Source organism: Marmota marmota, unplaced genomic scaffold, assembly GCF_001458135.2.
Source record: "Marmota marmota marmota unplaced genomic scaffold, marMar, whole genome shotgun sequence".
NCBI classification, from domain to species: Eukaryota; Metazoa; Chordata; class Mammalia; order Rodentia; family Sciuridae; genus Marmota; species Marmota marmota.
Window position 1 is genome coordinate 18,463,013 of NW_025999999.1, and position 23,444 is coordinate 18,486,456.

General features: G+C 32.8%; 1 protein-coding gene across 7 annotated transcripts in view; it reads left to right on the forward strand.

Moving 5' to 3' along the window:
- Nucleotides 1-254: 254 nt before the first annotated feature.
- Nucleotides 255-23,444, forward strand: part of Atrnl1 (attractin like 1) — a 708,669-nt gene continuing 685,479 nt past the window's right edge. For all 7 annotated transcript variants that reach the window (XR_007349210.1, XR_007349211.1, XM_048807394.1 and 4 more), the window contains exons 1-5: nt 255-412; nt 2,212-2,325; nt 4,651-4,701; nt 5,957-6,085; nt 7,478-7,686. Coding sequence is in view for 5 of the 7 variants with exons in the window: in XM_048807394.1 (XP_048663351.1) it covers nt 2,273-2,325; nt 4,651-4,701; nt 5,957-6,085; nt 7,478-7,686 (442 nt within the window). In the remaining 2 variants the exon portion in view is untranslated. The remainder of the gene's footprint in view (nt 413-2,211; nt 2,326-4,650; nt 4,702-5,956; nt 6,086-7,477; nt 7,687-23,444) is intronic.

The following is a 23,444-nucleotide window of genomic DNA, read 5'->3' on the forward strand; positions in this document are numbered from 1 at the left end:
GATCTTGCCCTAAGTATATCTGTTTTAATGCATGCATTTCATAATATCAATAATTAGAGTATCTTGTGAGTTTGTTCCTATTGTTTATTACTTCTTATTTTGTTGTCTTGTATTTTTCTTATGCCTAATTTAAGTAATTAAAGTAAATTGTCACATTCTCTCAGAAATATGGCAATTTGAAAGTTTTCTTAGGTTGTAAATATATCTTCTATTTTGAAAACAGCTGTCCTATTTCTTTGGCTTAATGATATTTTGAACTTTCTCATACTACTTTATTATGTCTTAAAGTTACTTTAAGGTAATTATTTTCATAATTTTTCCTTTCTAGGTTAACAGAACCGTCTGGATATTTAACTGATGGTCCAATTAACTATAAGTATAAAACTAAATGTACATGGCTAATTGAAGGCTAGTAAGTATACAATTTGAGTTGAATTAATTTTATTCTAAAAGATAAAAATGATTATTTAATGCCATTAAATGGTATAAAAAGTATTTTTATTAAAAAGTATAATTTTATATTTTATAGTTTAATTGCTTATTAACATTATTTTCATTATGCATTATTTTCATAATGTTTTTGATGGGATTTACAATTTTTAGAAATCATATTTTATAAATTACAGTACCCCTTCACTTGTGATATTAGAATAGATATATGTGTGGGGCTGGGGATGTGGCTCAAGCAGTAATGGGCTCGCCTGGCATGCACGGGTCACTGGGTTCAATCCTCAGCACCACATAAAAATAAAAAATAAAGATGTTGTGTCCACTGAAAACTGAAAAATAAATTTTATATATATATATATATATATATAAAGAATAGATATATGTGTGTGTGTGTATAAATAATTTTTGAGTTACTATGGCATTAAATAGGCATTTTTGGTGCTTTTAAAGCATCTTGTTATGGAATTAAAAACTCCATAGAAAGTCTAAAAATATTCCATGGTGACTTATGCCATTGGTTTATATTATTCAGCATTTTATTTTTAAGGGTATTTAAAAAAGAACATTTTATAGAAGAAAGAATTAATATCCTAATTAGGACTTGAAATTGAATTTATCTATGTAAGCATTGTGAATAGATCACAAGTAAATTGATATGGATTTGTGATTTTTAAAAGTATGGTATTTGGAAAAGCATGTTTTTAAAAAAGATTTTTTATGTAATTTAGGGTTTTAAATTTTTCCTGTGTATCTCTAGTTTCTGTTTGTTAATAGTATATTGCATGTAGCAGACAAAAGCTTCTGAAGGTAGTTTTGAAAGAGATTCCTCCCAAAATGTTCTGAATAGCTGGTGGAATCACTACAGGAGGTATAAATTAGTTCCATCAGAACTTACTGGATTGGATCAGTTACAGTATGCTTATTTCAATAAAATACTGAGTAATCATTAAAAAATAGCATTGCATTGAGACCTTTCAATTATGATTTGGAGAACTTAGTGTCTCCACCTAAGGGTTCTATAGAAATGAGAATAATTACTTCTTTTTTTTTAATATTTGCTTTTTAGTTGTAGTTGGACAATACCTTTATTTATTTATTTGTTTTTTATGTGGTGCTGAGGATCAAACCCAGGGGCTCCTCACTTGCTAGGCGAACTCTGTACCGCTGAGCCATAACCCCAGCCCAAGAATAGTTGCTTCTTGAGTGTTGAAATTTTTTAATGTGTGTCTTTTAAACTTTTTAAATTTGTTCTTTTTAGTTATACATAAAGCAGAATGTATTTTGACATAGATGGAGTATAACTTCCCATTTTTGTGGTTGTACGTGATGTGGAGTAACACTGTGGTGTTTATATATGAACTTAGGAAAGTTATGTCCGATTCATTATGAACATTGAATTTTTAAAATCAATTTTATAGAAATACAGTTGGCTATGATGAAATGCACCCACTTTAGTAGGCAGTTCAGTAAGGTTTCAGTAATGTGTATAAGCTATGTAATCTCTACCTTAATCCAGACAGAATCTGTTGACTAAATTTTTAGAAAATGGTGATTCTTGCATATGGCCTATTAACAGATTTTGAAAGTTAAGTCTCATTTTTACAAATTAGATATGACAGTTCATTAATCTTTTACTTTAGTGATTTGAGGATATAGAAAAATGATCTGTAAATAGGTTTTTAATAAAATATTCTATCTAAAATTTCTTGACTGTGTTTTGTGTATTATTTGTTAATTTAAAAATATTTTAATATTTTTCAGTCCAAATGCAGTGTTAAGATTAAGATTCAATCATTTTGCCACAGAATGTAGCTGGGATCATATGTATGTGTATGATGGAGATTCAATATATGCACCTTTAATAGCTGTTCTTAGGTGAGTAATTATGTAAATTTAATTGATGAATTTATAGTCTGTTTTAGGGAAGTGAGTATTATAATTTGTTAATTAAAAATATATTGACCTATACTCAAAAATAAATTTAATGCACATATTGATGGCTAAATTTCAAAGATGATTATAATACTATTTTGTGTACTCTGTCAGCTTAAGTGTGTGCGTGTGTGTGTGTGTGTATATATATGTGTGTGTATATATAAAATGTTAATATAGCCTGGATAAATAACTACTATATTGGCCTTAGATTTCTTTATAAATATTCTTTTTTTCTGTATAGTTTATTCTTTTAAAATGGTTTGAATATGTTTTTTGAACTATATATTTGGGTAGATCAGGGTGAGTTCTAGCTTGAGAAATAGATTTTTTTTTAATAGTTGTCTATTTATTTAGTGAAATGCTGAAATTTTAAATTCTGAGGGAAAAGGTTAAGGTATGCATTGTGTGATGGCTTAGTAAAGGAGGTATTTCTATCAATTGTCACAATGTAGGGATCTTGGTTGCTTCAAACTTTCATTCTTAGTAGTCACATAGACTTAACTTATTAAGGTATTTTAAGTCTCAGTTTAAAAACATTTTCTATGTATGTCTATAGATGTTATAAAGTTTTATGAGTAGAAGAAAAATATATTAGGTATAGAAAAAAAAGCCTGTTCTGAATAGTTTAAATGCCATTGAATTCTCACAAAGATCTCCCATTCTCACAAAGTATCCCCATTTCATAATTGAAGAATTAAGAATCAGAAATTGTTTACTTCTAATAGGTAATAGAGCCAGTTAGGATTTTTACTGTTTGTACTTCATTTTGCTAAGAATCAGAATCTAATTGGAATTGTGTTTGAAATGTACCAGTTGTGTAGGTACTATTACTCAATACACATTTACTAACCTGCTCAGTTCCAGAGACTTTCTTAAGCCTGGGTGGGGGTGGTGGGTATAGTATAGTAAGGAGTAAGGCCCAGGTCATTGCAGTGAGTTTAAAAACCAGCCACCTGGAGTTGGGCCAAACTTCCTAGATTAAGGCCACTCACCTCTACAAGACTATTTTCACTTTCGACAATAGTTGTAAGCTTAGAGGTCCCCACCCTCACTTATAACCATCTCGCTATGAGTTTGGGGATGATAATGACTAGAATGACTCTTAGAATTCAGGAAACTGCCAAACTTCTGACTATAGATTTATTGTAAGGATAGAAATCAGAGCCATCCAAATAAAGAGAGGCATTTGAAGAAAATGAGGTTGGGAATGATTACAGGTACAAAGCTTTGTGTTCTTGGGATATGTCACCCATCCAACTAGTCAATGTGTATTACCAATAAGGAAGTTCACCTGAGTTTTAGTTGTTCAGAGTTTTTATTGGGGTTTCATTATGTAGGCATGATTGATTGAATCTTTGGCTGTGAGTTTGAACTCCCTCTTCTCTTTAGAAGTTAGGCTGATGCCATATATGGCCCAACCCTTTACTCAGTGGCTTATCTTGTTGGTGCGGCTATCCCCCATCCTAAATTGTCTCTTAACTCTAGAGGCCCATCATAAGTCACCTCAATGGCAAAAACTTCCAGGGCCTACCATGAGTAGCAAAGAATTCCAAGGACTTAAAGGCTGCATTCCAAGAACTGAGAACAAAAACCAGCCAAATTCCTTAGTATGCACTAGTCTTGCACAAAGGGGAGTGGGGCATGAAACCAGATTTTTCACACATAATAGTGTGTGAAAAAGTGTATTTTAATCAGGTTATAAAAGAGGGCTATATAATTTCAGAAAAAGTAACCAGTCCTTCATGGTGAATTTTATGAGTAGAAACGTGGTAGACAAAGTATGGGGCCAGATAGGATATTCTAGGTAGAGAAAAACACGTAGAAAGATGTAGACACATTAAAGACTTTGTATTTTAGAACAATAGTAAGTAGTTTTGAAAACTTGATCATAAAACATATGAAGGGATACGCAAGGACTCACATAAACCAGTAAATAGCAGTTGGCCATCTAGTTAGTATTCATTTAGTGCCAGGCAATGTACAAATTATTTATAACAAACATAATACCTAAAGGATCACTATGTACAAGTTATTATCCTTTAGGTATTATCACTGCCATTTTACAAATGGAGAATTGAACCACAGAAAGGTTCTGTAAGTGGCCAAGTTGCCTATCTGATAAGTGATATAGAGTCAGAATATGAGTCCATGTTATGTGATTTTAGGCTTTAGTTCTTTAATCACTATATGTGTAGCTAAGATTGATATTACAGAATTTGAATTCTGTCGACAGTCTCTTTTAAAAAAATCTTAGTTTCCTTGTAGGTGTGGAGCATTCCTGCTAGCTTTACTAGAATTTGCAACCAGTGGGAAAAGGTAAAGCTATACGATTACTTGTTGGAGTAGCAAGGTAGAACCAAGTGAAGGTTTTTATATGACTTAATCATATATACAATGATTATAGTAGATGTCATATAATTATAACCTAGTATTTGTAATAATAATTACTAAAGCATTAAATCAAGAGTTGATTACTTTTTAGTTTGTGTTTGAAAAATAAATTATTTGACTAATATTTAATATGTGTAAAATATGATTCAAGGGAATTCAGTTTGTAATGGTGCCTAAACAAATTTAATTTGGTTTAAAGGAATTTGCTATTTTTATTTATGTAGTTTTTTAGCAGCTTATTCTCTTCCTCATTGCATGTTTTTACAAATTAAAGAGGGTAGTATGGTATAAGAAAGTGAAGATATGTAATTTTTCCCCATGAATAAATAGGTTAAAGATAAGTGCCAGTTACTTGAAATGCTACTTCTTATACATTTCTATTCCTCTACCCCCAGATTAGTTTTCTTATGTGTGCATATAGGCCTCAAAGAACAATATTTTGTTTTGAAATAGTTATATATTAATAATACAGTTTGCATAAATATACAGAATTTTAAAGAGCATAGAAAGCATGTATTTTAAAATTACCTGAAATGCCTAGATGAGTGTATTGGAAGTATACTAGAGAACTAGAATTTTATTTTATTTTTTGGTACTGGGGCTTGAACCTAGGGGTGCTTTACCAATGAACTTCGTCCTCAGCCCTTTTTAAATTTTGAGACAGGGCCTTGTGAAGTTGCTGAGGCTGGCTTTGAACTTGCCATCCTCCTTCTGGGATGGCAGGCATGTGTCTTTGCATCCAGTGTGAAATAGAATTTTATTGTAATCAGTTAATGTAGAGCATTTCTTCTAGCTTTACTGGACTTTGCAACCAATGGGATCACTTGGTAGAGTAGCAAGATAGCTCTGAATGAAAATATATATGATTTAAGTAGAAGACCACACTGGTATTGTGGCGGGATGGATAGCACAATCAAGGGAGAAATGGAACATGCAGTCCTATAGTGATGAGAAAAAAGAGTGAGGTGGTATGAGAGTAATTGTGTATTGCAGCAGGAGTAGAGCTAACTGGGTAGAAATGGATAGGACTCATTTTTGATTTATTTACTGTAGAATTATTCGTTCTAATATAGCTGCTTAATGATTGTAATAAGAATGTTTTTGAGTTAATTTTTACTTAATTTAATAGTCATCTATATATAATGTATAGATAAAATATTTAATTTTGTTCTTTTTTTAGTGGTTTGATAGTTCCTGAAGTAAGGGGAAATGAAACTGTGCCTGAAGTTGTTACAACATCTGGCTATGCACTGTTACACTTCTTTAGTGATGCTGCATATAACCTAACTGGTTTCAACATTTTTTATTCGTAAGTTTTTTTTTTACAAAACTTATCTTTGTATTATGTGTTATGTGTCAGGAGCAGGTTAGTGTGTTACTCAAATTATATGTAGGATCCTTTCTTAAGTGATGAAATCGTAACAATGTACCACCAAATGCTATCTAAGCCCATGTTGGGATAATATCTAAGTCTGAGGATGTTATGGTGGCAAGTTAAGTTTGGTTGAATATTAATTACAAAATTTAAAATTGTTGGCAGATGCCTAAAATCCAGTGTAGCTTTATTGGTAGCAACAGATACATGAGCATGCAGGGAGTGCAGAGCTGCCTTTCTGTATTTCTAATGTATTTTATTTGTAGTTTGAAGAGGGGTGTGAAGCTAAGTTTTGGTAGTCCTTCTCTAGACCAGAGACTGTCCTAAATGACATAATATATTATGTCATTTAATTTCTTTTTAATCAGTTCTTTCAAGTTGGTATTTTTTTCCTATGACACATGTGAGAACACTGAATCAGCTTAGGAGATAAAAGTATGTGGGTATACTACTGTCTCCCTCTAAAAATCCGAAAAACAGTACTTATGAGAATTTATTATGTGTCTGGCACTTAAATCTAGAAATCCCAAGGTGAAGTAAAGTAGCCAGCGATGCTTTCATTGGAATGGCCACAGAGAAATTCTACACCTTAATTTTCTTCTTTTCTTCATAAAGGTAGAAATTGATAACTAGGGTTTTTTTATTAAGCCAGGAATAAAATATTCAAAATATCCCTGAACCATCTATTTATTAAAGGATTTCTTTATTATGTAATATATACAAAAATGTATGCAATGGAGAATAAATAATAGAATATAATTAGTTTATAGTATAATATCTATTATTATATAATATATATATTATAAAATAAATAATAGAATATAATTAGTTTAAAAACTTTAAAATGAAATTTGGTAAACACCCTTTTTTTCTTAAGAGTGTATGGGTAGTAGCATGTGCTTTAACTGTTATATAACAAAGTTATGTCTTGGCTTCTTATAGACTTTCAGGTATTCATGGAATTTAATTTTTTTCTGTAAAATATTTATTAAAAATACTTAAGTATTTACAAAAAATTGTTCTTGGAACCATACAGATTCTGTAGATGTTGAGTGTGTGTGTAGTCCTTCGATGTTTGGAGTCTTGGTAGCAAAGTAAACTTACTGAACAGACTAAGACTAATTGCAAATAAATGCATGAGAGTTAAAGCTTACAGACTAACGGGCTGAAGCTACATTGTAAAACGGGCTGAAGCTACATTGTGAAACTGTATTAAATTAATAAGCAAATAAGACTTAATATAAAAACTAGAAAGTTTATAAAATATCAACCAAAATTTTTTTTTAATTATCTTGAATTTAAGTATATATGAATTATATTTTACAGAATCAATTCTTGTCCTAACAATTGCTCTGGCCATGGAAAGTGTACAACCAGTGTTTCCGTTCCCAGTCAAGTGTATTGTGAATGTGATAAGTACTGGAAGGGTGAAGCTTGTGACATTCCTTACTGTAAAGCCAACTGCGGCAGTCCAGATCATGGGTACTGTGACTTGACAGGAGAAAAACTGTGTGTCTGTAATGATAGTTGGCAAGGTAAGCCTGTGTGGTGTAATAGCTTCTGAAACATGTATTTAATTATACAAATTCTATTTTCATTTTATTGAAGTTTGCATACCCAAATCACATGTATTTGTTTTTATTTTTAGAATGTTCAGGTTAACAATTAACTTCTTAATAAAATTTGCATCCTCACAAATAGAAATGGTAAAGATTTTGTCTACTTGCTATTTTGAGGATTAAATGAAGTTATATATGAAACTTTTTAAGTTGTAGGGTGTGTGATCATCATGATCTAATGTAATTTTTGTTGAATCGCCAAAGAGTTGAAGACTTCACTATATTCAACATAGGGTACATTCAAATTTACTTTATAATGGGTAACTTAAGTATTGTGTTGCAAAAATAAATGGTTATCTCACAAGGTACTGCATTATATTACTCATTTCTTAGGGAAGACTGACCTCTTGTGGCTATTTTAAAAAGAACATGAGAATATTTCAAAAGGTATTTAAAAGATTTAAGTATTTGGCTGGCTATTATAAAAGAAAGATTCCTGGGAAATAATACTTAACAATTTTTATAAATATATATCATTAAGATTAATTTTAGACTATGCTGGGGAGTTTTTATTTACTTCAGCATCTGGGTATAAAGTCATAATTTTTTTTCATTGGGGAGTTAAACTAAGGAATAGGTTTAGTCATCTATGCACTTGCCCACCCAGAGCCTACCTTTTGCTAATTATATTTTTGTTCACATATTGAAAGGCTTCCTTGTGTCAATGTATTAATTTCGTCAATAGAGTTTGACTCACTAATTGCATAACTCACTGATTACAAAAGTATGATGGTGTGTTGTTATAACACCATGCAGCAATAGTAGCTTTAGTTTCTGTTAGACATTTCCAAGTAAAAACCAAAGAGGAGGTTCTCCTCATGTAGTTGTATTCATCATTCTTGAGATGACATTTTATAAAAAGTGTTACTGAGTATGCTGAGTATTTTCTTAGTGGAATTATTTAGGTTTTGTAAGTTATTTTAGGCTTTGTATAAGTTATTCCTATCTTAAACCCATGTTATCACATTTTAGAATATTAGTTATGACAACTACAAAAGATTAAGTGATTTCTTATTAAATTGAATTTGAATATATAGTGTGATTATGATAGATTGTTACAAATTTATAAGAGTTCTTTGATTAAAGGGGTATATATTTTACTGGCTATTTTTAATCATTTCTGACTTTTCTCCTTCCTTTTTCTAGTGCCTGGAGATATTGTTTCTTTAAAAACTTCAATCTGAAACCCAGATTACTTCTTTTTCTATATGCAAAATAGTACATTGAGATCAATTTAAATTAAAGCCTGAGAAATAAATAGAAGAATAACTCATACACATAATGTTTGCAAACTGGTCTTCAGTTGCTAGTCTTGAAAGCAAAAGAATAATATGTTGTATGAAATTCTTTATGAACATCTCTATCCATTTTCTGTTCTTCTATTAGGCCATCTTTGAAATGCTTTATTTTCTGAGGGTTTTGTAATATGTACCTGGTTCAAAATATTACCTTTCATTTTCCCAGTTTTTGTTTATTGGCTTATTCACATTCTATTATTCTCACCAGTATAAATGCCCTAAATCATATAATTTCCTGAATCTGATATTTCTATAAGCAAATAGAAATGGGGAAGCAAATACTCATAATACTGGCATGTTTACTTTAAAGAAAAGTTATAATATGAATAGCCTAAGAAATGTATATGTATGTGTGTTTGTGTACACACATTTGAAATAAGAATAATGTGACAGTAATTTATAAATTATAAAGTATTATGTAGAAGTCACACAAATTTTATATTTTTCTTATTTATATTCTTATTTATTAATTAAGGATTTGATCTTTGAAAGTGAATATTTTGAGGGTAGAGGGCCAGGTGGAATGCTGTTGTTAACACAATGTGCAGATAGTTTTCTTTGACAAAGTCTCAAACCCAGTCTTGATTCTGCATTTAAAAAAGTAGAATTAAAAGTTGGTGTAATTATGAACAAAATCATTAGAGGGAAAATGATGTTTTTATTTCCGATATATAGACTAAGGAGAAGTCAGTGAGGTAAAAAGGAAAGAAATATTTGCTTCTAGGACAAATAGGGAATAATCAAAGAACTAGACATTTTAAAGTGAGGGCTGCATAGGTAATCTTTATGAGATTCAAAAACTGGCAGTTTTATAGAATGTGTTATTTGGAACTAGATTCTCTGGGTTAGAATAACAGATTTTTGTTGCCTCCATTGTATTTTGTCCTCTGATATTGTTTGACTTTATTTACTCTTTTTGACTCTCTGTTCGTTTTAAAAATGTACGTTACCACCCAGAAACTGGGATCTTATTAAGAGAACACAGAGGACAAGCCTCATGTTTGTCCTGCCTGGGTTTTGTGTTTCCTTGTTTTCTGTACAATATCTCTACTACTTCTGCTCAGCCATCACTCTTTCCCCCAGCCTTAACTTTTTCATTGAATTCTTTCTTAATCATCTGCTCTCATATTTTTATTGTTTGATACATTTTACCAAATTACATAGGAGTTTAAAGATAGGTGACACAAGTAAAGCCAAGTGTCACCCTTCTCCTATAAAAATACTTAAAACAAACCCAAACAGACAAGAAATATTGTAATTGTAAAGAATGTAAAAAATACTAAGTGTAGCATTTTGAAAAGCACACCAGTTTATATTGTGTAATGTTTAAATTTGTCATAATTTATTTTTCTCAAAGATAATGATATTTACATGTGTAATATATTGATAAAAGAAGAGACACCTGTATGACATTGTCTACTTCTATGGCTTTTTAAATAGACTTCATTTAAAAAAAATTTTTGTAGTTGTAGATGGACAGCATGCCATTATTATATTTGTTTATTTTTATGTGGTGCTGAGGATTGAACCCAGTGCCTCACAAAAGGGAGGCAAGTGCTCTGACACTGAGCTACAGCCCCAGCCCTAAATAGACTTCATTTTTGATAGCAGTTTTAGGTTCATAGAAAAGTTGAGCAGAAGGTGCAGAAATCTCTGTCCCACACATGCAGAGCTCCCTCATTGTCAATATCTCCTACTAGAGCTGTACAGATGTTAGAATTGATAAATCTACACTAAAAAAATCACTGTCATCCAAAGTCCTAGTTTATATTAGGGTTCATTTTTGGTGTTGTACATTCTCTGTTTAGATAAATGTATTGTGACATGAATCCATTTTTAAATCCCTTGTGCTTGCTTTGTCATCATTCCCTCCTCAGTCCATGGCAACCACTAATCTTTTTTCCTGTCTCGCCAGTTTCCCCTTTCCTAGATGTCATGTAAAGTAATGTGTTGTGTAATAATGGGAATGCATTGTGAGAAAAGATATGTTAGGCAGTTTTGAGTGAACATCCTAATAGTGTACTTGTATGGTGTCACTAGGTGATATAAACATAGTTGTATATGTCGTTTGTTGTTGACTGAAACATGGTTACTATGGGGCATGTGACTTAAATTGGAATCATTTAATATGTAACTTTTTCTGTCTAACGTCTTTCACATAGTAATATGTATTTAAGTTTCCAGAATGTGTTTTTATGGCTTAATAGCTAATTTCTTTTTAGCACTGAATAATATCCCATTATATGGATATATCACAGTTTATCCATTCACCTACTGAATGAAGGACATTGTGGTTTCTCTGACATTTTTCACTTAATAAAATTTATTTAAATCTTAGTTAAGTCACATAAGGGAAAAAGTCAACTTTGGAAAGAATTGATCTCTTAAGATGACTTTGAAACATGGAAATAGATGAGAAATTTTTAAAAAGATATCAAAATAAAAAATACAACAAATTGAATTTATGTTCATATGTAGAGAGTATAATAGTACAGTGATTTTCAAAGTGGACTCCAAAATGTGATGTTTCCCCCATCAACTCCTTTAATCATGGTGGCTTCAGGTTTCTCTCTCATGTGTGTTTCTGAATCCCTGGGAGTCTTTGGTTGAAAACAACAGAAGTAGTTCTTGCTTATTAAATTAGAAAAGTCAGCTACTGGAGAGAGAATACCATTTTCCAATATTCATCCTGCTCTCCCCCACCTTTTTTTTTTGGTCTGGTAATGGAACCCACACACACTTAACCACTGAGCCACATGCCCAACACTTCTTATTTTATTTTGAAATGGAATCTCACTGAGTTGCTTAGGGCCTCACTAATTTGATGAGGCTGGCTTTGAATTTCTGATCCTCCTGTCTCAGACTACTGGGCTGTTGGGGTTATAGGCATGTGCTATTGTATGAGGCCTTTGTTTCTTTTGGAAATAGGATCCACTGACTTTTAGTTTATCCCTTGGCCTTAAAGCCTCATGACACAGTTCTCATCCTACCTTGCAGCTAGTGTGGCTTTGTTTTCAAGGCTGTGGGTGGGAATGCTGTATACAACTATTAGGTTGTCCAGTTCTTTTTTTTTGACTGGTAAATGGCAACTACTGTAGTAACCAGTGACACTAGTCTATTCACCTCTAGAATGTGTCAAGAGAGGGTCATGAATTTTTAACTTATTTTAGCAATTTATTTTGGCTCTTTTAGCCTATTTCCTAACAAAAGGATATTGAAGCCTAGTACAGTGACACACACCTGTCATTTGAGTTATAGGGAGTCTGAGACAGAAGAATTACGATTTCCAGGCCAGGTTGGGCAGTTTAGTGAGACCCTTCTCAAAATAAAATTTAGAAAAAGGGCTGGAGATATAGCTCATTGATAAAGCTACACTGGGTCCAATCCCTAGTTTCGGCAGGGGCGGGGGTTGCGGGGGAGAAAAAAAGAAAAGGATACTGGACAACTCACAAGCAAGATGGGAATGCTGGAAACAGCAGTTTTGAAAAAAGGAAGCTACAAAGGAAGGCTAGGTCTATAGCAAAGATGAAGCAATAGGAAAATTAGAATACTCCTATCACTGCTACTGGACCTTCTTGGCATACTACCATTGGCATCCTTATGTCGATTCTCCAAGCTGCAGGCATGGATGGAAAGAACTTTAAACTGTACCACATCTTTGTATCACTTGTGAAGATGGAAAGTCTTGCTTAGAAACATCTGGTTGGCTAAATATAGGTCTTATCCATACCTTAGGTAGTTTTGGAAATATAGAGAATTTAACCTGTGATGTGTGGTGGGAATGGGTCCTGTTTCTGAACAAAATTCACACAATACGGTTTTCCCCAGACATATGAAGTTCAAATAAATGGAAAATCCAAATAAAAGATTTCAAGTATAAATTGTTGCCATAATTGACAAGAAATGGGCTAAGTAGTTCTCTCCTGTCTACTCAGAAAAACTGCAGTGTGGACTGGATGGTAGGAGTAGACACATGAAAGAGATACTCAGCAGGCTTCAGCATGTGATTTTTACGGAGAGATGAAAAACAGGTTGCCATCTTTTATGTGTGTATCTCATTGTCTCTGTGCCCATCCTGTTCAAGCTGTTTAATCCTTTTACATGTTTTTAATTCTTTTAAATATTTTTATGTTTTCCATATTTTTCTAATTTGAATTCAGACACAATTTTCATGTAAGGATTGAAGTTGTTTGTTTTAAGCCCTTAAATTATTGATTAAAAGGCAGACTCTGAATATGTAAGTCATTTAATGGAATAGTTTCGTTGCATTGTGCCTCTGATCTGTAAAGTCAAACTTTACAAATGTAAAGTCATACTTTGACTTATTTCCCTTTCTCAGGTGCTTAGTCCCTTTCTATCTCAAGACCTGTCTTATTTCTAAATTTCTTTCTAGAATACCCCCATCCCAATAATATTCTAAGACCAGGTCAGATCCCCTGTTCTGTGAGGTTTTTAGATCCTACTTTTTAAAATCATAGCATTCATCACAGTTCATAATGGTGTTTGTGTGATTCATTATCTTTTCCATTGTGATATAAACTCCACGAGGTTAAAATGATATTGTTTTGATGATCTTTGTATCCCCAGAATCTAATATAGTCCGTGACATGTAGTAGGCACTCCATTTTTTTCTTTTTATTATCAAATGAATGAATTAGAAACCTGCTAATTTACTAGTAGAATAATATGTGAATATTCAATTATAGGTGTTTAGGACTAGTACTCCAATAAATTATGATATTTATTTCCATATAAAACATAATTATAAATATTTAGAGAGACAGTTAAATTGGAACATTTAAATATTTTATTAAAGTTTCTATTCTTGAGTGAGTCCTTGGTCTTATATTTGTTCCAATTCTTTGGTTTTAGATTTTAACATTTGCCATTGGGTGGCAGTGTTTACTACCAGAAAGAGCACTTAAACTATGGTTTTGTAGTTGAATAAATCTGATAATTTTGTTTTATTTAGAAAATGCAAAATCTTTTAATCCAAATTCATATTTTACCCTGTAGTATTTTTTCTGGGTTAGTCATATAACATATTAGGGCATAATAAGTTATTTCAGGGTACACATGTAATCATGAGTTGCCTTGAAGAAATTTGCAAGGTAGCTTACATATTGCCCTTTAGTATTCTTTAAAAAACTTTTTTTTTTTAGTTGTAGATGGACACAGTACCTTTATTTTATTTATTTATTTTTATGTGGCGCTGAGGATCAAACCCAGGGCCTGACATGTGCTATGCAAGTGTTCTACTACTGAGCTACACCCTCAGACCTCTTCTAGCACCCTTAACCATGGTTTACAGATTGCCTTCAAAGCATGGAGACTTAGCTCAGGCTGTAGTGTACTACAGAATGGGTCACTTAAACAACATACATTTATTTCTTACATTCTGGAGATTTCAAGTCAGATCAGTGTGCTGGCATGGTCTGGGTAGGTTATTTCAGGTAGGAGTGGTAGAAAATTTTTCATGGATATGTTTTTATAAAAAGACGGTGATATCTACATTTAAACACAGCAAAGACTGTGTTTAAATGTAAATATCAATATTTAATTTTTAATCAATGGATAAGCCTTTATATGTATGAAGTATTCTCTATGGTTATTTGTGTTTATAATTAATATTCAGTTTATTAATTTATATTTTTAATCATTTTGGTGACAGAATTCTGAAAGCAACAAATTAAGACACTAATTTTCCTTAAACTTAAAAATCATATTCATAAATCTTATTCAATTCATAAATTTATTAGTTTGAGTAAAAATAAAGGTAATCTACAGAGTTTGCCTATAAACCATTCCTTCTAATGTGGTAATTGCTGGAAGCTATGTAAAATGATTTAGTAACAAAGCAAGAATTTTGATTGTTGTTTCATTCTGTGTAGAAAATTAGGTATATTTAGATTACAAAATAAAATAAAAAATATCTTTAGGATCCCATTTCCTATATTAATAATATTTTGTTTAAGTTAATTACATTAATAAATTATTATATTAGTTTCCTAGAAATGTTATAATAAATTACCACAAATTTGGTGTCTTAAAGCTGTACACATTTATTAAACTCTTGCTATTTTGGATGTCAAAAGTCTAAATTAGTTTCACTACGCTAAAAATTCAGCTCTTAGCTGGGCCTCATTTCCTTTGGAGGGTGAAGGAGAGAATCTGTTTTTTTGACTCTTCAGCTCCTGGAGCTACCTTCTTTGCATTTCTTGGCTCCTTTCCATGGCCTCTGTCTTCAGATCCAGCAGTGTAGCATCAGGGGTCACATTGCATCCTTTGTGTAGTCAGAGCTACCTCTTATTTGGACACTTCTTTTTAGAATCCATTCAGTTAATCCATGATAACCCAGCTCAAAGTTCTTAACTACATCTGTAAAGTTTCTTTAAGGTAGTATTTATGAGTTAAGATGATGAGGACCTAGCTATCCTTGGGGTTGTTATTTCGCTTAATGCAGACTTGCTTTGCAATATTTTACTTTAAGGCAGACTTAGTAATTATACTGGTGATTTAAACACATCTGTGAGTCTCAAAGGTTTTTCATGATATTGTTCTCTATCAGATTCTTTTCTAACTAATACTCATATATTGTTTGGCTGCTTCTAGCTCTGTGCCTTTGGTTGGTAGTCTGTTTTTAACTTTATATTTAGAAATCATTTCAAAGTTATAAAAAGTTGCAAGCCTACAGCAAGAATACTATTGTAATGCCCAGATTTGCCTATTGGTAACATTTTACTCTATTTGCTTTATTATCTTCAACTTGCATGATTTAAAATAACTCCACATTTATTTTTTAAAAAGGTAGAATAATCACAGTAATCTATGTATTACTTATATAATATCCCCATGATCATTTTTCTCTTCAGTTAAATTAGAGGTTGATAAATTTTTCTGTAAAAGGCCAGATAGTAAATATTTTTGACTTCACAAGCATATGGTCTGTAGGGTCGGTATCCAACTCTGCTGTTTTTGTGCAAAAGCAGCCATAGATAATGCTTAACTGAGTGAGCATGGCTGTTCTCTAATAAAATTTTATTTCCAAAGACAGGTAGTGAGCTACATTGAGAGTTAATTGATTTCTAAGTGATTTAGAATTATAATTTGCTTTTTTTTTTTTTTTTACAAAAAGCAATGAAGATGGTTTATTGCTTTGCTAGCAAAGGAGAAACACAGAGGACTTCTGTCCCAGGGCCTATGATTCTGCCCATCATGGGGAACCAGGGGGCTTATAAAGAGGAGATTCAAAGACTACATTCTATGTGTGTTCTCTGTTTAAGTTGTAATTTACTTGTTAATTTGGGAGATAGTAATTTTTGAGATCTTCTGGTGCCATCCCCAATCTCTGAATTACTTCATTCCTGTGGTAGGTGTGTGTTCAAGGGATTTAACTCTGCCTAGGATAGGGAAGAAAGGTAATCCTGTTTCCCCTGAGATTAGGGAGGAGATTAGGTAGAGAGGAAGAGAAAGAAACATGTCTGCTTTAAGTTGCAGTGGCAGCAGGGGCTACATTCAAAGTACAAAGTGGACTGCTATTACATTTACCCACCGTCAATTTCTGCATTCCATTTTTATGCAAAAATGGGCAATGACATCTCCAAGCTGCTTCCTGCTGAAAGAGGGCCAAGTTGGAGGAAGTGACTCAAAGTCCTTATTCTCTATCAGGTGGGGCATGGATGGTTAAGGGTATTCAATATCACAGCAGTGCAGAGGTTCACAGTGGCAGATGGCAGGTGATTGGACAAGGCTTATGTAGGGCAGGGATTATGCTAAGATGACAATAAATAAGACAGCAAAGCATGACCTTATCAACACAAAAGCAATTAGAATTTTAGACATATGTCTGTAAAACTTGCTTTTTTTCTATTTTTGGTTTTGAGGATTAAACTCAGGGCACTCAAGCAGTAAAGTACATCCTCAGCTCTTTTTTGTATTTTATTTACAGACTGGGTCACTGAATTTCTTAGGGCCTCTCTAAATTGCTGAGGCTGGCTTTGAACTCATGATCCTTCTGCCTCAGCCTTTAGGATTACAGGTGTGTGCCACAATGCCCAGCTAAAATTTACTTTTTAAAGAAGCAGTTCGTTTGATTTCTCTGATTAGTGAGAAATAGTTCATAGTCTTTGCACCCAGGAATAATAAAGTTTTAATTATCCAATTTAAAAGACTGTGTCTCTGTCAAAGAGATAATCTGTTTTTGTTTGTACCTGAAAAATACAAATCCATATAATGTATGCTCAAAGATCTTGAAGATGAGTACATGAATATATGGGTAGGTTCACAAATGAACAAGTGAAAACTGGGCAACCATTTTTTAATCAGAATCTGCTTCGAAGTTTTAAAGTATTGTGACTAAATGATAATGTAGAACTTACTGATACAAGCAAATTGAAGATTAGCTGTACTGCCACTTGATGGCACCATCAGCATTTGTGTTGACAATATTAAGTTGGGGAAAAGTAGTATTCCTTATATAATATAGGTAAAAATCATACAACTAAAATGTATTAATATTTCTGTGAAGAGTGAGGGACAAATATGCTATATTGTATGAACTAAAAAGCTTTGTAAAAAGTGGAGTAAAGAAAAATGATAAGAGAATTATGTTGTCAAAATAATAAGTGTGCTAAAATTATGTAAAAAGTGTTCTGTAAGAGTTAGTTTCATTTTAAACTGGGAACAAATTAGTTAGAGCAAAACAACCTATCCCCATCATATTAAGTACAGGCATATCTTCATGATACTGGAGGTTTGTTGCCAGACTGTCTGAATCAAGTGAGTATTGCAATAAAGTGAGCACACAGATTTGTTTTCCCTGTGCACATAGAAGTTATGTTTACACTATACTGAAAATGTACATACCTTAATTAATTTAAAATACTTTATTGCTAAAAATTGTTAAAAATCACATGAGCCTTCATTTGAATTGGAATCCTTTTGCTGGTAGAGTGTCTTGCTTCCTTGTTGGTGGCTGCTGACTGATCAGAGTCCTGGTTGCTGAAGGTTGGGGTGACTGTGTCAGTTTCTTAAAATAAGACATCAGTGAAGTTTGCTGCATCCATTGACTCTTCCTTTCATGAAGGATTTTTCTGGGGTATGTGATGCTGTTTGATATCATTTTACTCACAGCAGAAATTTTTCAAAATTGGAAAGTGGGCTGCTGCTTTATCAACTAAGTTCATGTGATATTCTGTATCCTTTGTTGTCATGTCAGTGATGTTGACAGCATCTTCAAACAGGAATTGATTTCATCTCAAGAAACCATTTTCTTTGCTCATCATAAAAATTTAACTCTTACTTTGATAAAATTTTATTGTGAGATTGCAGCAATTCAGTTATATCTTCAGGCTCCACTTAGAATTTTAGTTCTTTTGACATTTCCACCACACTTGCAGTTGCTTCCTCTACTGAATTCTTGCACCCCTCAAAATCATCCATGAGGGTTGTATCAGCTTCTTCCATATTCATTTTAATGTTGATATTTAGGTCTCTTTCCAGAAATCTTGAATATTCCTTATGGCCTCTGGAATGGTGAATTATTTCCAGATTGTTTCTTATCTATTTTGCTCAGATTAATCAGAGGAATCACTATCTATGGCAGTGGTAACCTTACAAAATGTATTTCTTAATAATAAGACTTGAAAGTAAAAATCCAGCCTTTGATCCATGGCTGCATAATGGTTATTGTGTTAGCAGGTATGAAAACATTAATCTTGTTGTAAATCTCCATCAGAGCTCTTGGATGACTAGGTGTATTGTCAATAAGCACTCATATTTTAAAAGGGTTCTTTCTCTTTGCAGCAGCCATTCAAAAAAAGTTTTATTCTAATTTATTATATATGAGAGGAGAATGCATTACAATTCACATTACACATATAGAGCATGATTTTTCATATCTCTGGTTGTTTACAAAGTGTATTCACACCATTTGTGTCTTCATACATGTACTTAGGGTAATGATGTCTGTTTCATTCCACCATCTTTTTTTACCCCCTTCCTTCCTCCCTTTCCCTCCCTCTCCTTTGCCCTATCTAGAGTTTGTCTAATCTTTCCAAGTTCCCTCTCCCAATCCCACTATAAATCAGCCTCCTTATATCAGAGAAAACATTGGTATTTTTTGGGGGGGATTGGCTAACTTCACTTAGCATTATATTCTCCATCCATTTATGTGCAAATGCCATGATTTTATTCTCTTTTTATTGCTGAGTAATATTCCATTGTGTATGTATACCACAGTTTTTTCATTTATGCATATATTGAAAGGCATCTAGTTTGATTCCACAGTTTAGTTATTGTGCTGCTATATATATTGATGTGGCTGTGTCCCTGTAGTATGCGGTTTTTAAGTCCTTTGGGTATAGACTGAGGAGAGGGATAGCTGTGTCAAAAGGTGGTTTTCCAAAAAATCTCCATACTGCTTTCTAGATTGGCTGCACCATTTTGCAGCCCCACCAGCAATGTATGAGTGTGCCTTTTCCCCACATCTTCACCAACACTTATTGTTATTTGAATTCTTAATAGCTGCCATTCTGTTTAGAGTGAGATGAAATCTTAGCATAGTTTTGATTTTCATTTCTCTAATTGCTAGAGATGTTGAACATTTTTTTCATGTATTTGTTGACTGATTATATATCACCTTCTGAGAATTGTCTGTTCAGTTCCTTGGCCCATTTTTTGATTGAGTTATTGCTTTACTGGTGTTTAGATTTTTGAGTTCTTTATATACCCTAGAGATTAGTGCTCTTTCTGATGTGCATGTGGTAAAAATTTGCTCACAAGCTGTAGGCTGTCTATTCACTTCAATTATTGTTTCTTTTGCTGAGAAGAAGCTTTTTAGTTTGAATCCATCCCATTTATTAATTCTTGATTTTAATTCTTGCACTATAGGGATCTTATTAAGGAAATTGAGGCCTAATCTGATATGATGGAGATTTGGTTCTACTTTTTCTTCTATTAGACACAGGGTCTCTGGTTTAATTCCTAGGTTCTTGATCCATTTTGAGTTGAGTTTTGTACATGGTGAGAGATAGGGGTTTAATTTTATCCCGTTGCATTTGGATTTCCAGTGTTTTCAGCACCATTTGTTAAAGAGGCTATCTTTTCTCCAATGTGCATTTTAGGCACTGTCGTCTAATATAAGAAACTGTGATTATTTGGGTTAGTCTCTGTGTCCTCTATTCTGTACCATTGGTCTACCAGTGTATTTTTGTGCCAATACTATGCTGTTTATGTTACTATTGCTCTGTAGTCTAGTTTAAGTTCTAGTATAGTGATGCCACCTGCTTCACTCTTCTTGCTAAGAATTGCTTTGGCTCTTCTGGGTCTCTTATTTTTCCAGATGAATTTCATGATTCCTTTTTCTATTTCTATGAGGAATGTCAATGGGATTTTGAATGTCATTATACTTATCTAAAGCATTAGATATGTATAATGCTTTTGGTAGTATGGTCATTTTGACAATATTACTTCTGCCTATCCAAGAACAAGGGAGATATTTCCATCTTCTAAGGTCTTCTTTAATTTCTTTCTTTAGTGTTCTGTAGTTTTTGTTGTAGAGGTCTTTCACCTCTTTTGTTAGGTTGATTTTCCCAAGTATTTTTTTTTTTTTTTGACGCTATTATAAGTGGGGCAGTTTTTCTCATTTCCCTTTCAGAGGATTTGTCTCTGATATACAGAAATGCCTCTGATTTATGGGTGTTGATTTTGTATCCTGCTACTTTTCTGGATTAATTTACTAGATATAGAAGTTCTCTGGTGGACTTTTTTGGGTCTTCTAGGTATAGAATCATATCATCAGCAAATAGTGCTAATTTGAGTTCTTTTCCTATCTGTATTCCTTTAGTTTCTTTCGTCTGTTTAATTGCTCTGGCCATTGTTTCAAGAACTAAGTCAAATAGAAGTGGTGAAAGAGGGCATTCCTGTCTTGTTCCAGTTTTTAGAGGGAATGCTATCAATTTTTCTCCATTTAGAATGATGTTAGCATGGGGCTTAGCATAGATAGCTTTTACTATGTTAAGATATGTTTCTGTCATCCCTAGTTTTTCTAGTGTTTTAAACATGAAGGGGTGCTGTATTTTTTTGAATGCCCTTTCTGCATCTATTCAGATGACCATATGGTTCTTATCTTTAAGTCTATTGATGTGATGAATTACATTTACTGATTTCCGTATGTTGAATCAACCTTGCATCCCTGGAATGAACCCCACTTGATCATGGTGCATGATCTTTTTGACATGTTTTTGTATTTGATTTGCCAGAATTTTATTGAGAATCTTGGCATCTATGTTCATTGGAGATATTGGTCTGAAGTTTTCTTTTTTTGATGTATCTTTGCTTGGTTTTGGAATCAGGGTGATATTAGCCTCATAGAATAAGTTTGGGAGTGCTCCTTTTTTTTCTCACTCCTGAAATAAATTGAAGAGTATTGGTATTAGTTCTTCTTAACTGTCTTTAAAGGTCAATTTTATTTATTTTTTTCAAAGAACCACCTTTCTGTTTTATCAATATTTTTAGTTGTTTCTTTTGTTTCAATTTCATTGATTTCAGCTCTGATTTTAATTATTTCCTGTCTTCTGTTTTTGGTGTTGATTTGTTCTTCTTTTCCAAGGGTTTTGATATGTAATATTAAGTCATTTATTTGTTGACTTTCTTTTCTTTTAAGGAATGAACTCCATGCAATGAACTTTCCTCTTAGTACTGCCTTCATAGTGTTCCAGATATTTCGATACGTTGTACCTATGTTCTCATTCACCGCTAAGAATTTTTAAATCTTCTTGATGTCTTTTGCAACCCATTGTTCATTCAGTAGCATATTATTTAGTTTCAGGTGTTGGAGTAGCTTTTTTTTTGTTTATTTTATCATAAATTTCTAATTTCATTTCATTATGATCTGATAGAATGCAGGGTAGTATATCTACTTTTTTATATTTGCTTTGTGACATAATATATGGTCTATTTTAGAGAAAGATCCATGTGCTGCTGAGAAGAAAGTGTATTCGTTCATTGAAGGATGAAATATTCTATATATGTCAGTTAAATCTAAGTTATTGACTGTATTTATTGAGTTCTGTGGTTTCTTTGTTCAGCTTTTGTTTGGATGATCTATCCAGTGGTGAAAGAGGTGTGTTACAGTCACCCAGAATTATTGTGTTGTGGTCTGTTTAACTCTTGAACTTGAGAAGAGTTTGTTTGATGAATGTAGATGCTCCATTGTTTGGGACATATAAATTTATTATTGTTATGTCTTGTTGATGAATGGTTCCCTTAAGCATTATGAAATGTCCTTCTTTATCCCTTTTGATTCAATTTGGCTTGAAGTCTACTTTATTTGATATGAGGATGAGGATGGAAACCCCTGCTTGCTTCCGCAGTCCATGTGAGTGGTATGATTTTTCCCAACCTTTCACCATCAGTCTGTGAATGTCTTCTCCTATAAGATGAGTCTCTTGGAGGTAGCATATTGTTGGTTCTTTTTTCAAAATCCCAGTCTGCCAGTCCATGTATTTTGATTGGTGAGTTTAGGCCATTAACATTCAGGGTTATTATTGAAACATGATTTGTATTCTCATCCATTTTTGTTTATTTTTGGTATTTAACTTAACTTGGTTTCTCTTTTTTTATATATTTATTTTTTAGTTGTAGTTGGACACAATACCTTTATTTCACGTATTTATTTTTATGTGGTGTTGAGGAACCACACCCAGGGTCTCACATGTGCGAGGCAAGCGCTCTACTGCTGAGCCATAACCCCAGCCCATGGTTTTTCCTTTGATTAGTGTAATTCCTCCCTTTGCTGATTTTCATTGTTGGTTTTCAGTTCTTCATGGAATATTTTGCTAAGGATGTTCTGTAGTGTGGGCTTTCAAGTTGTAAATTCTTATATCTTTTGTTTATCATGGAAGGTTTTTATTTCATCATCAAATCTAAAGCTTAATTTTGCTCGATATAAGATTCTTGGTTGACATCCATTTTCTTTCAGAGCTTGATACATGTTGTTCCAGGATCTTTTAGTTTTTAGGGTCTTTGTTTAAAAAGTCAGCACATAATCTAATTGGTTTCCCCCATATGTAATCTGATTCCTGTCTCTCGTGGGTTTTAATATTCTCTCCTTATTGTGTATATTGGGCATTTTCATTATAATGTGCCTTGGTGTGGATCTGATGTGATTTTGTACATTTGGCGTCCTGTAAGCCTCTTGAATTTGGTTTTCCAATTCATTCTTCATGTTTGGAAAATTTTCTGATATTATTTCATAATAAATTGCTTATTCCTTTGGTTTGGAACTCTGTTCCTTCCTGTATTCCAATAATTCTTAAGTTTGGTCTTTTTATGCTATCCCATATTTCTTGAATGTTCTCCCCTTGTTTTCACTGT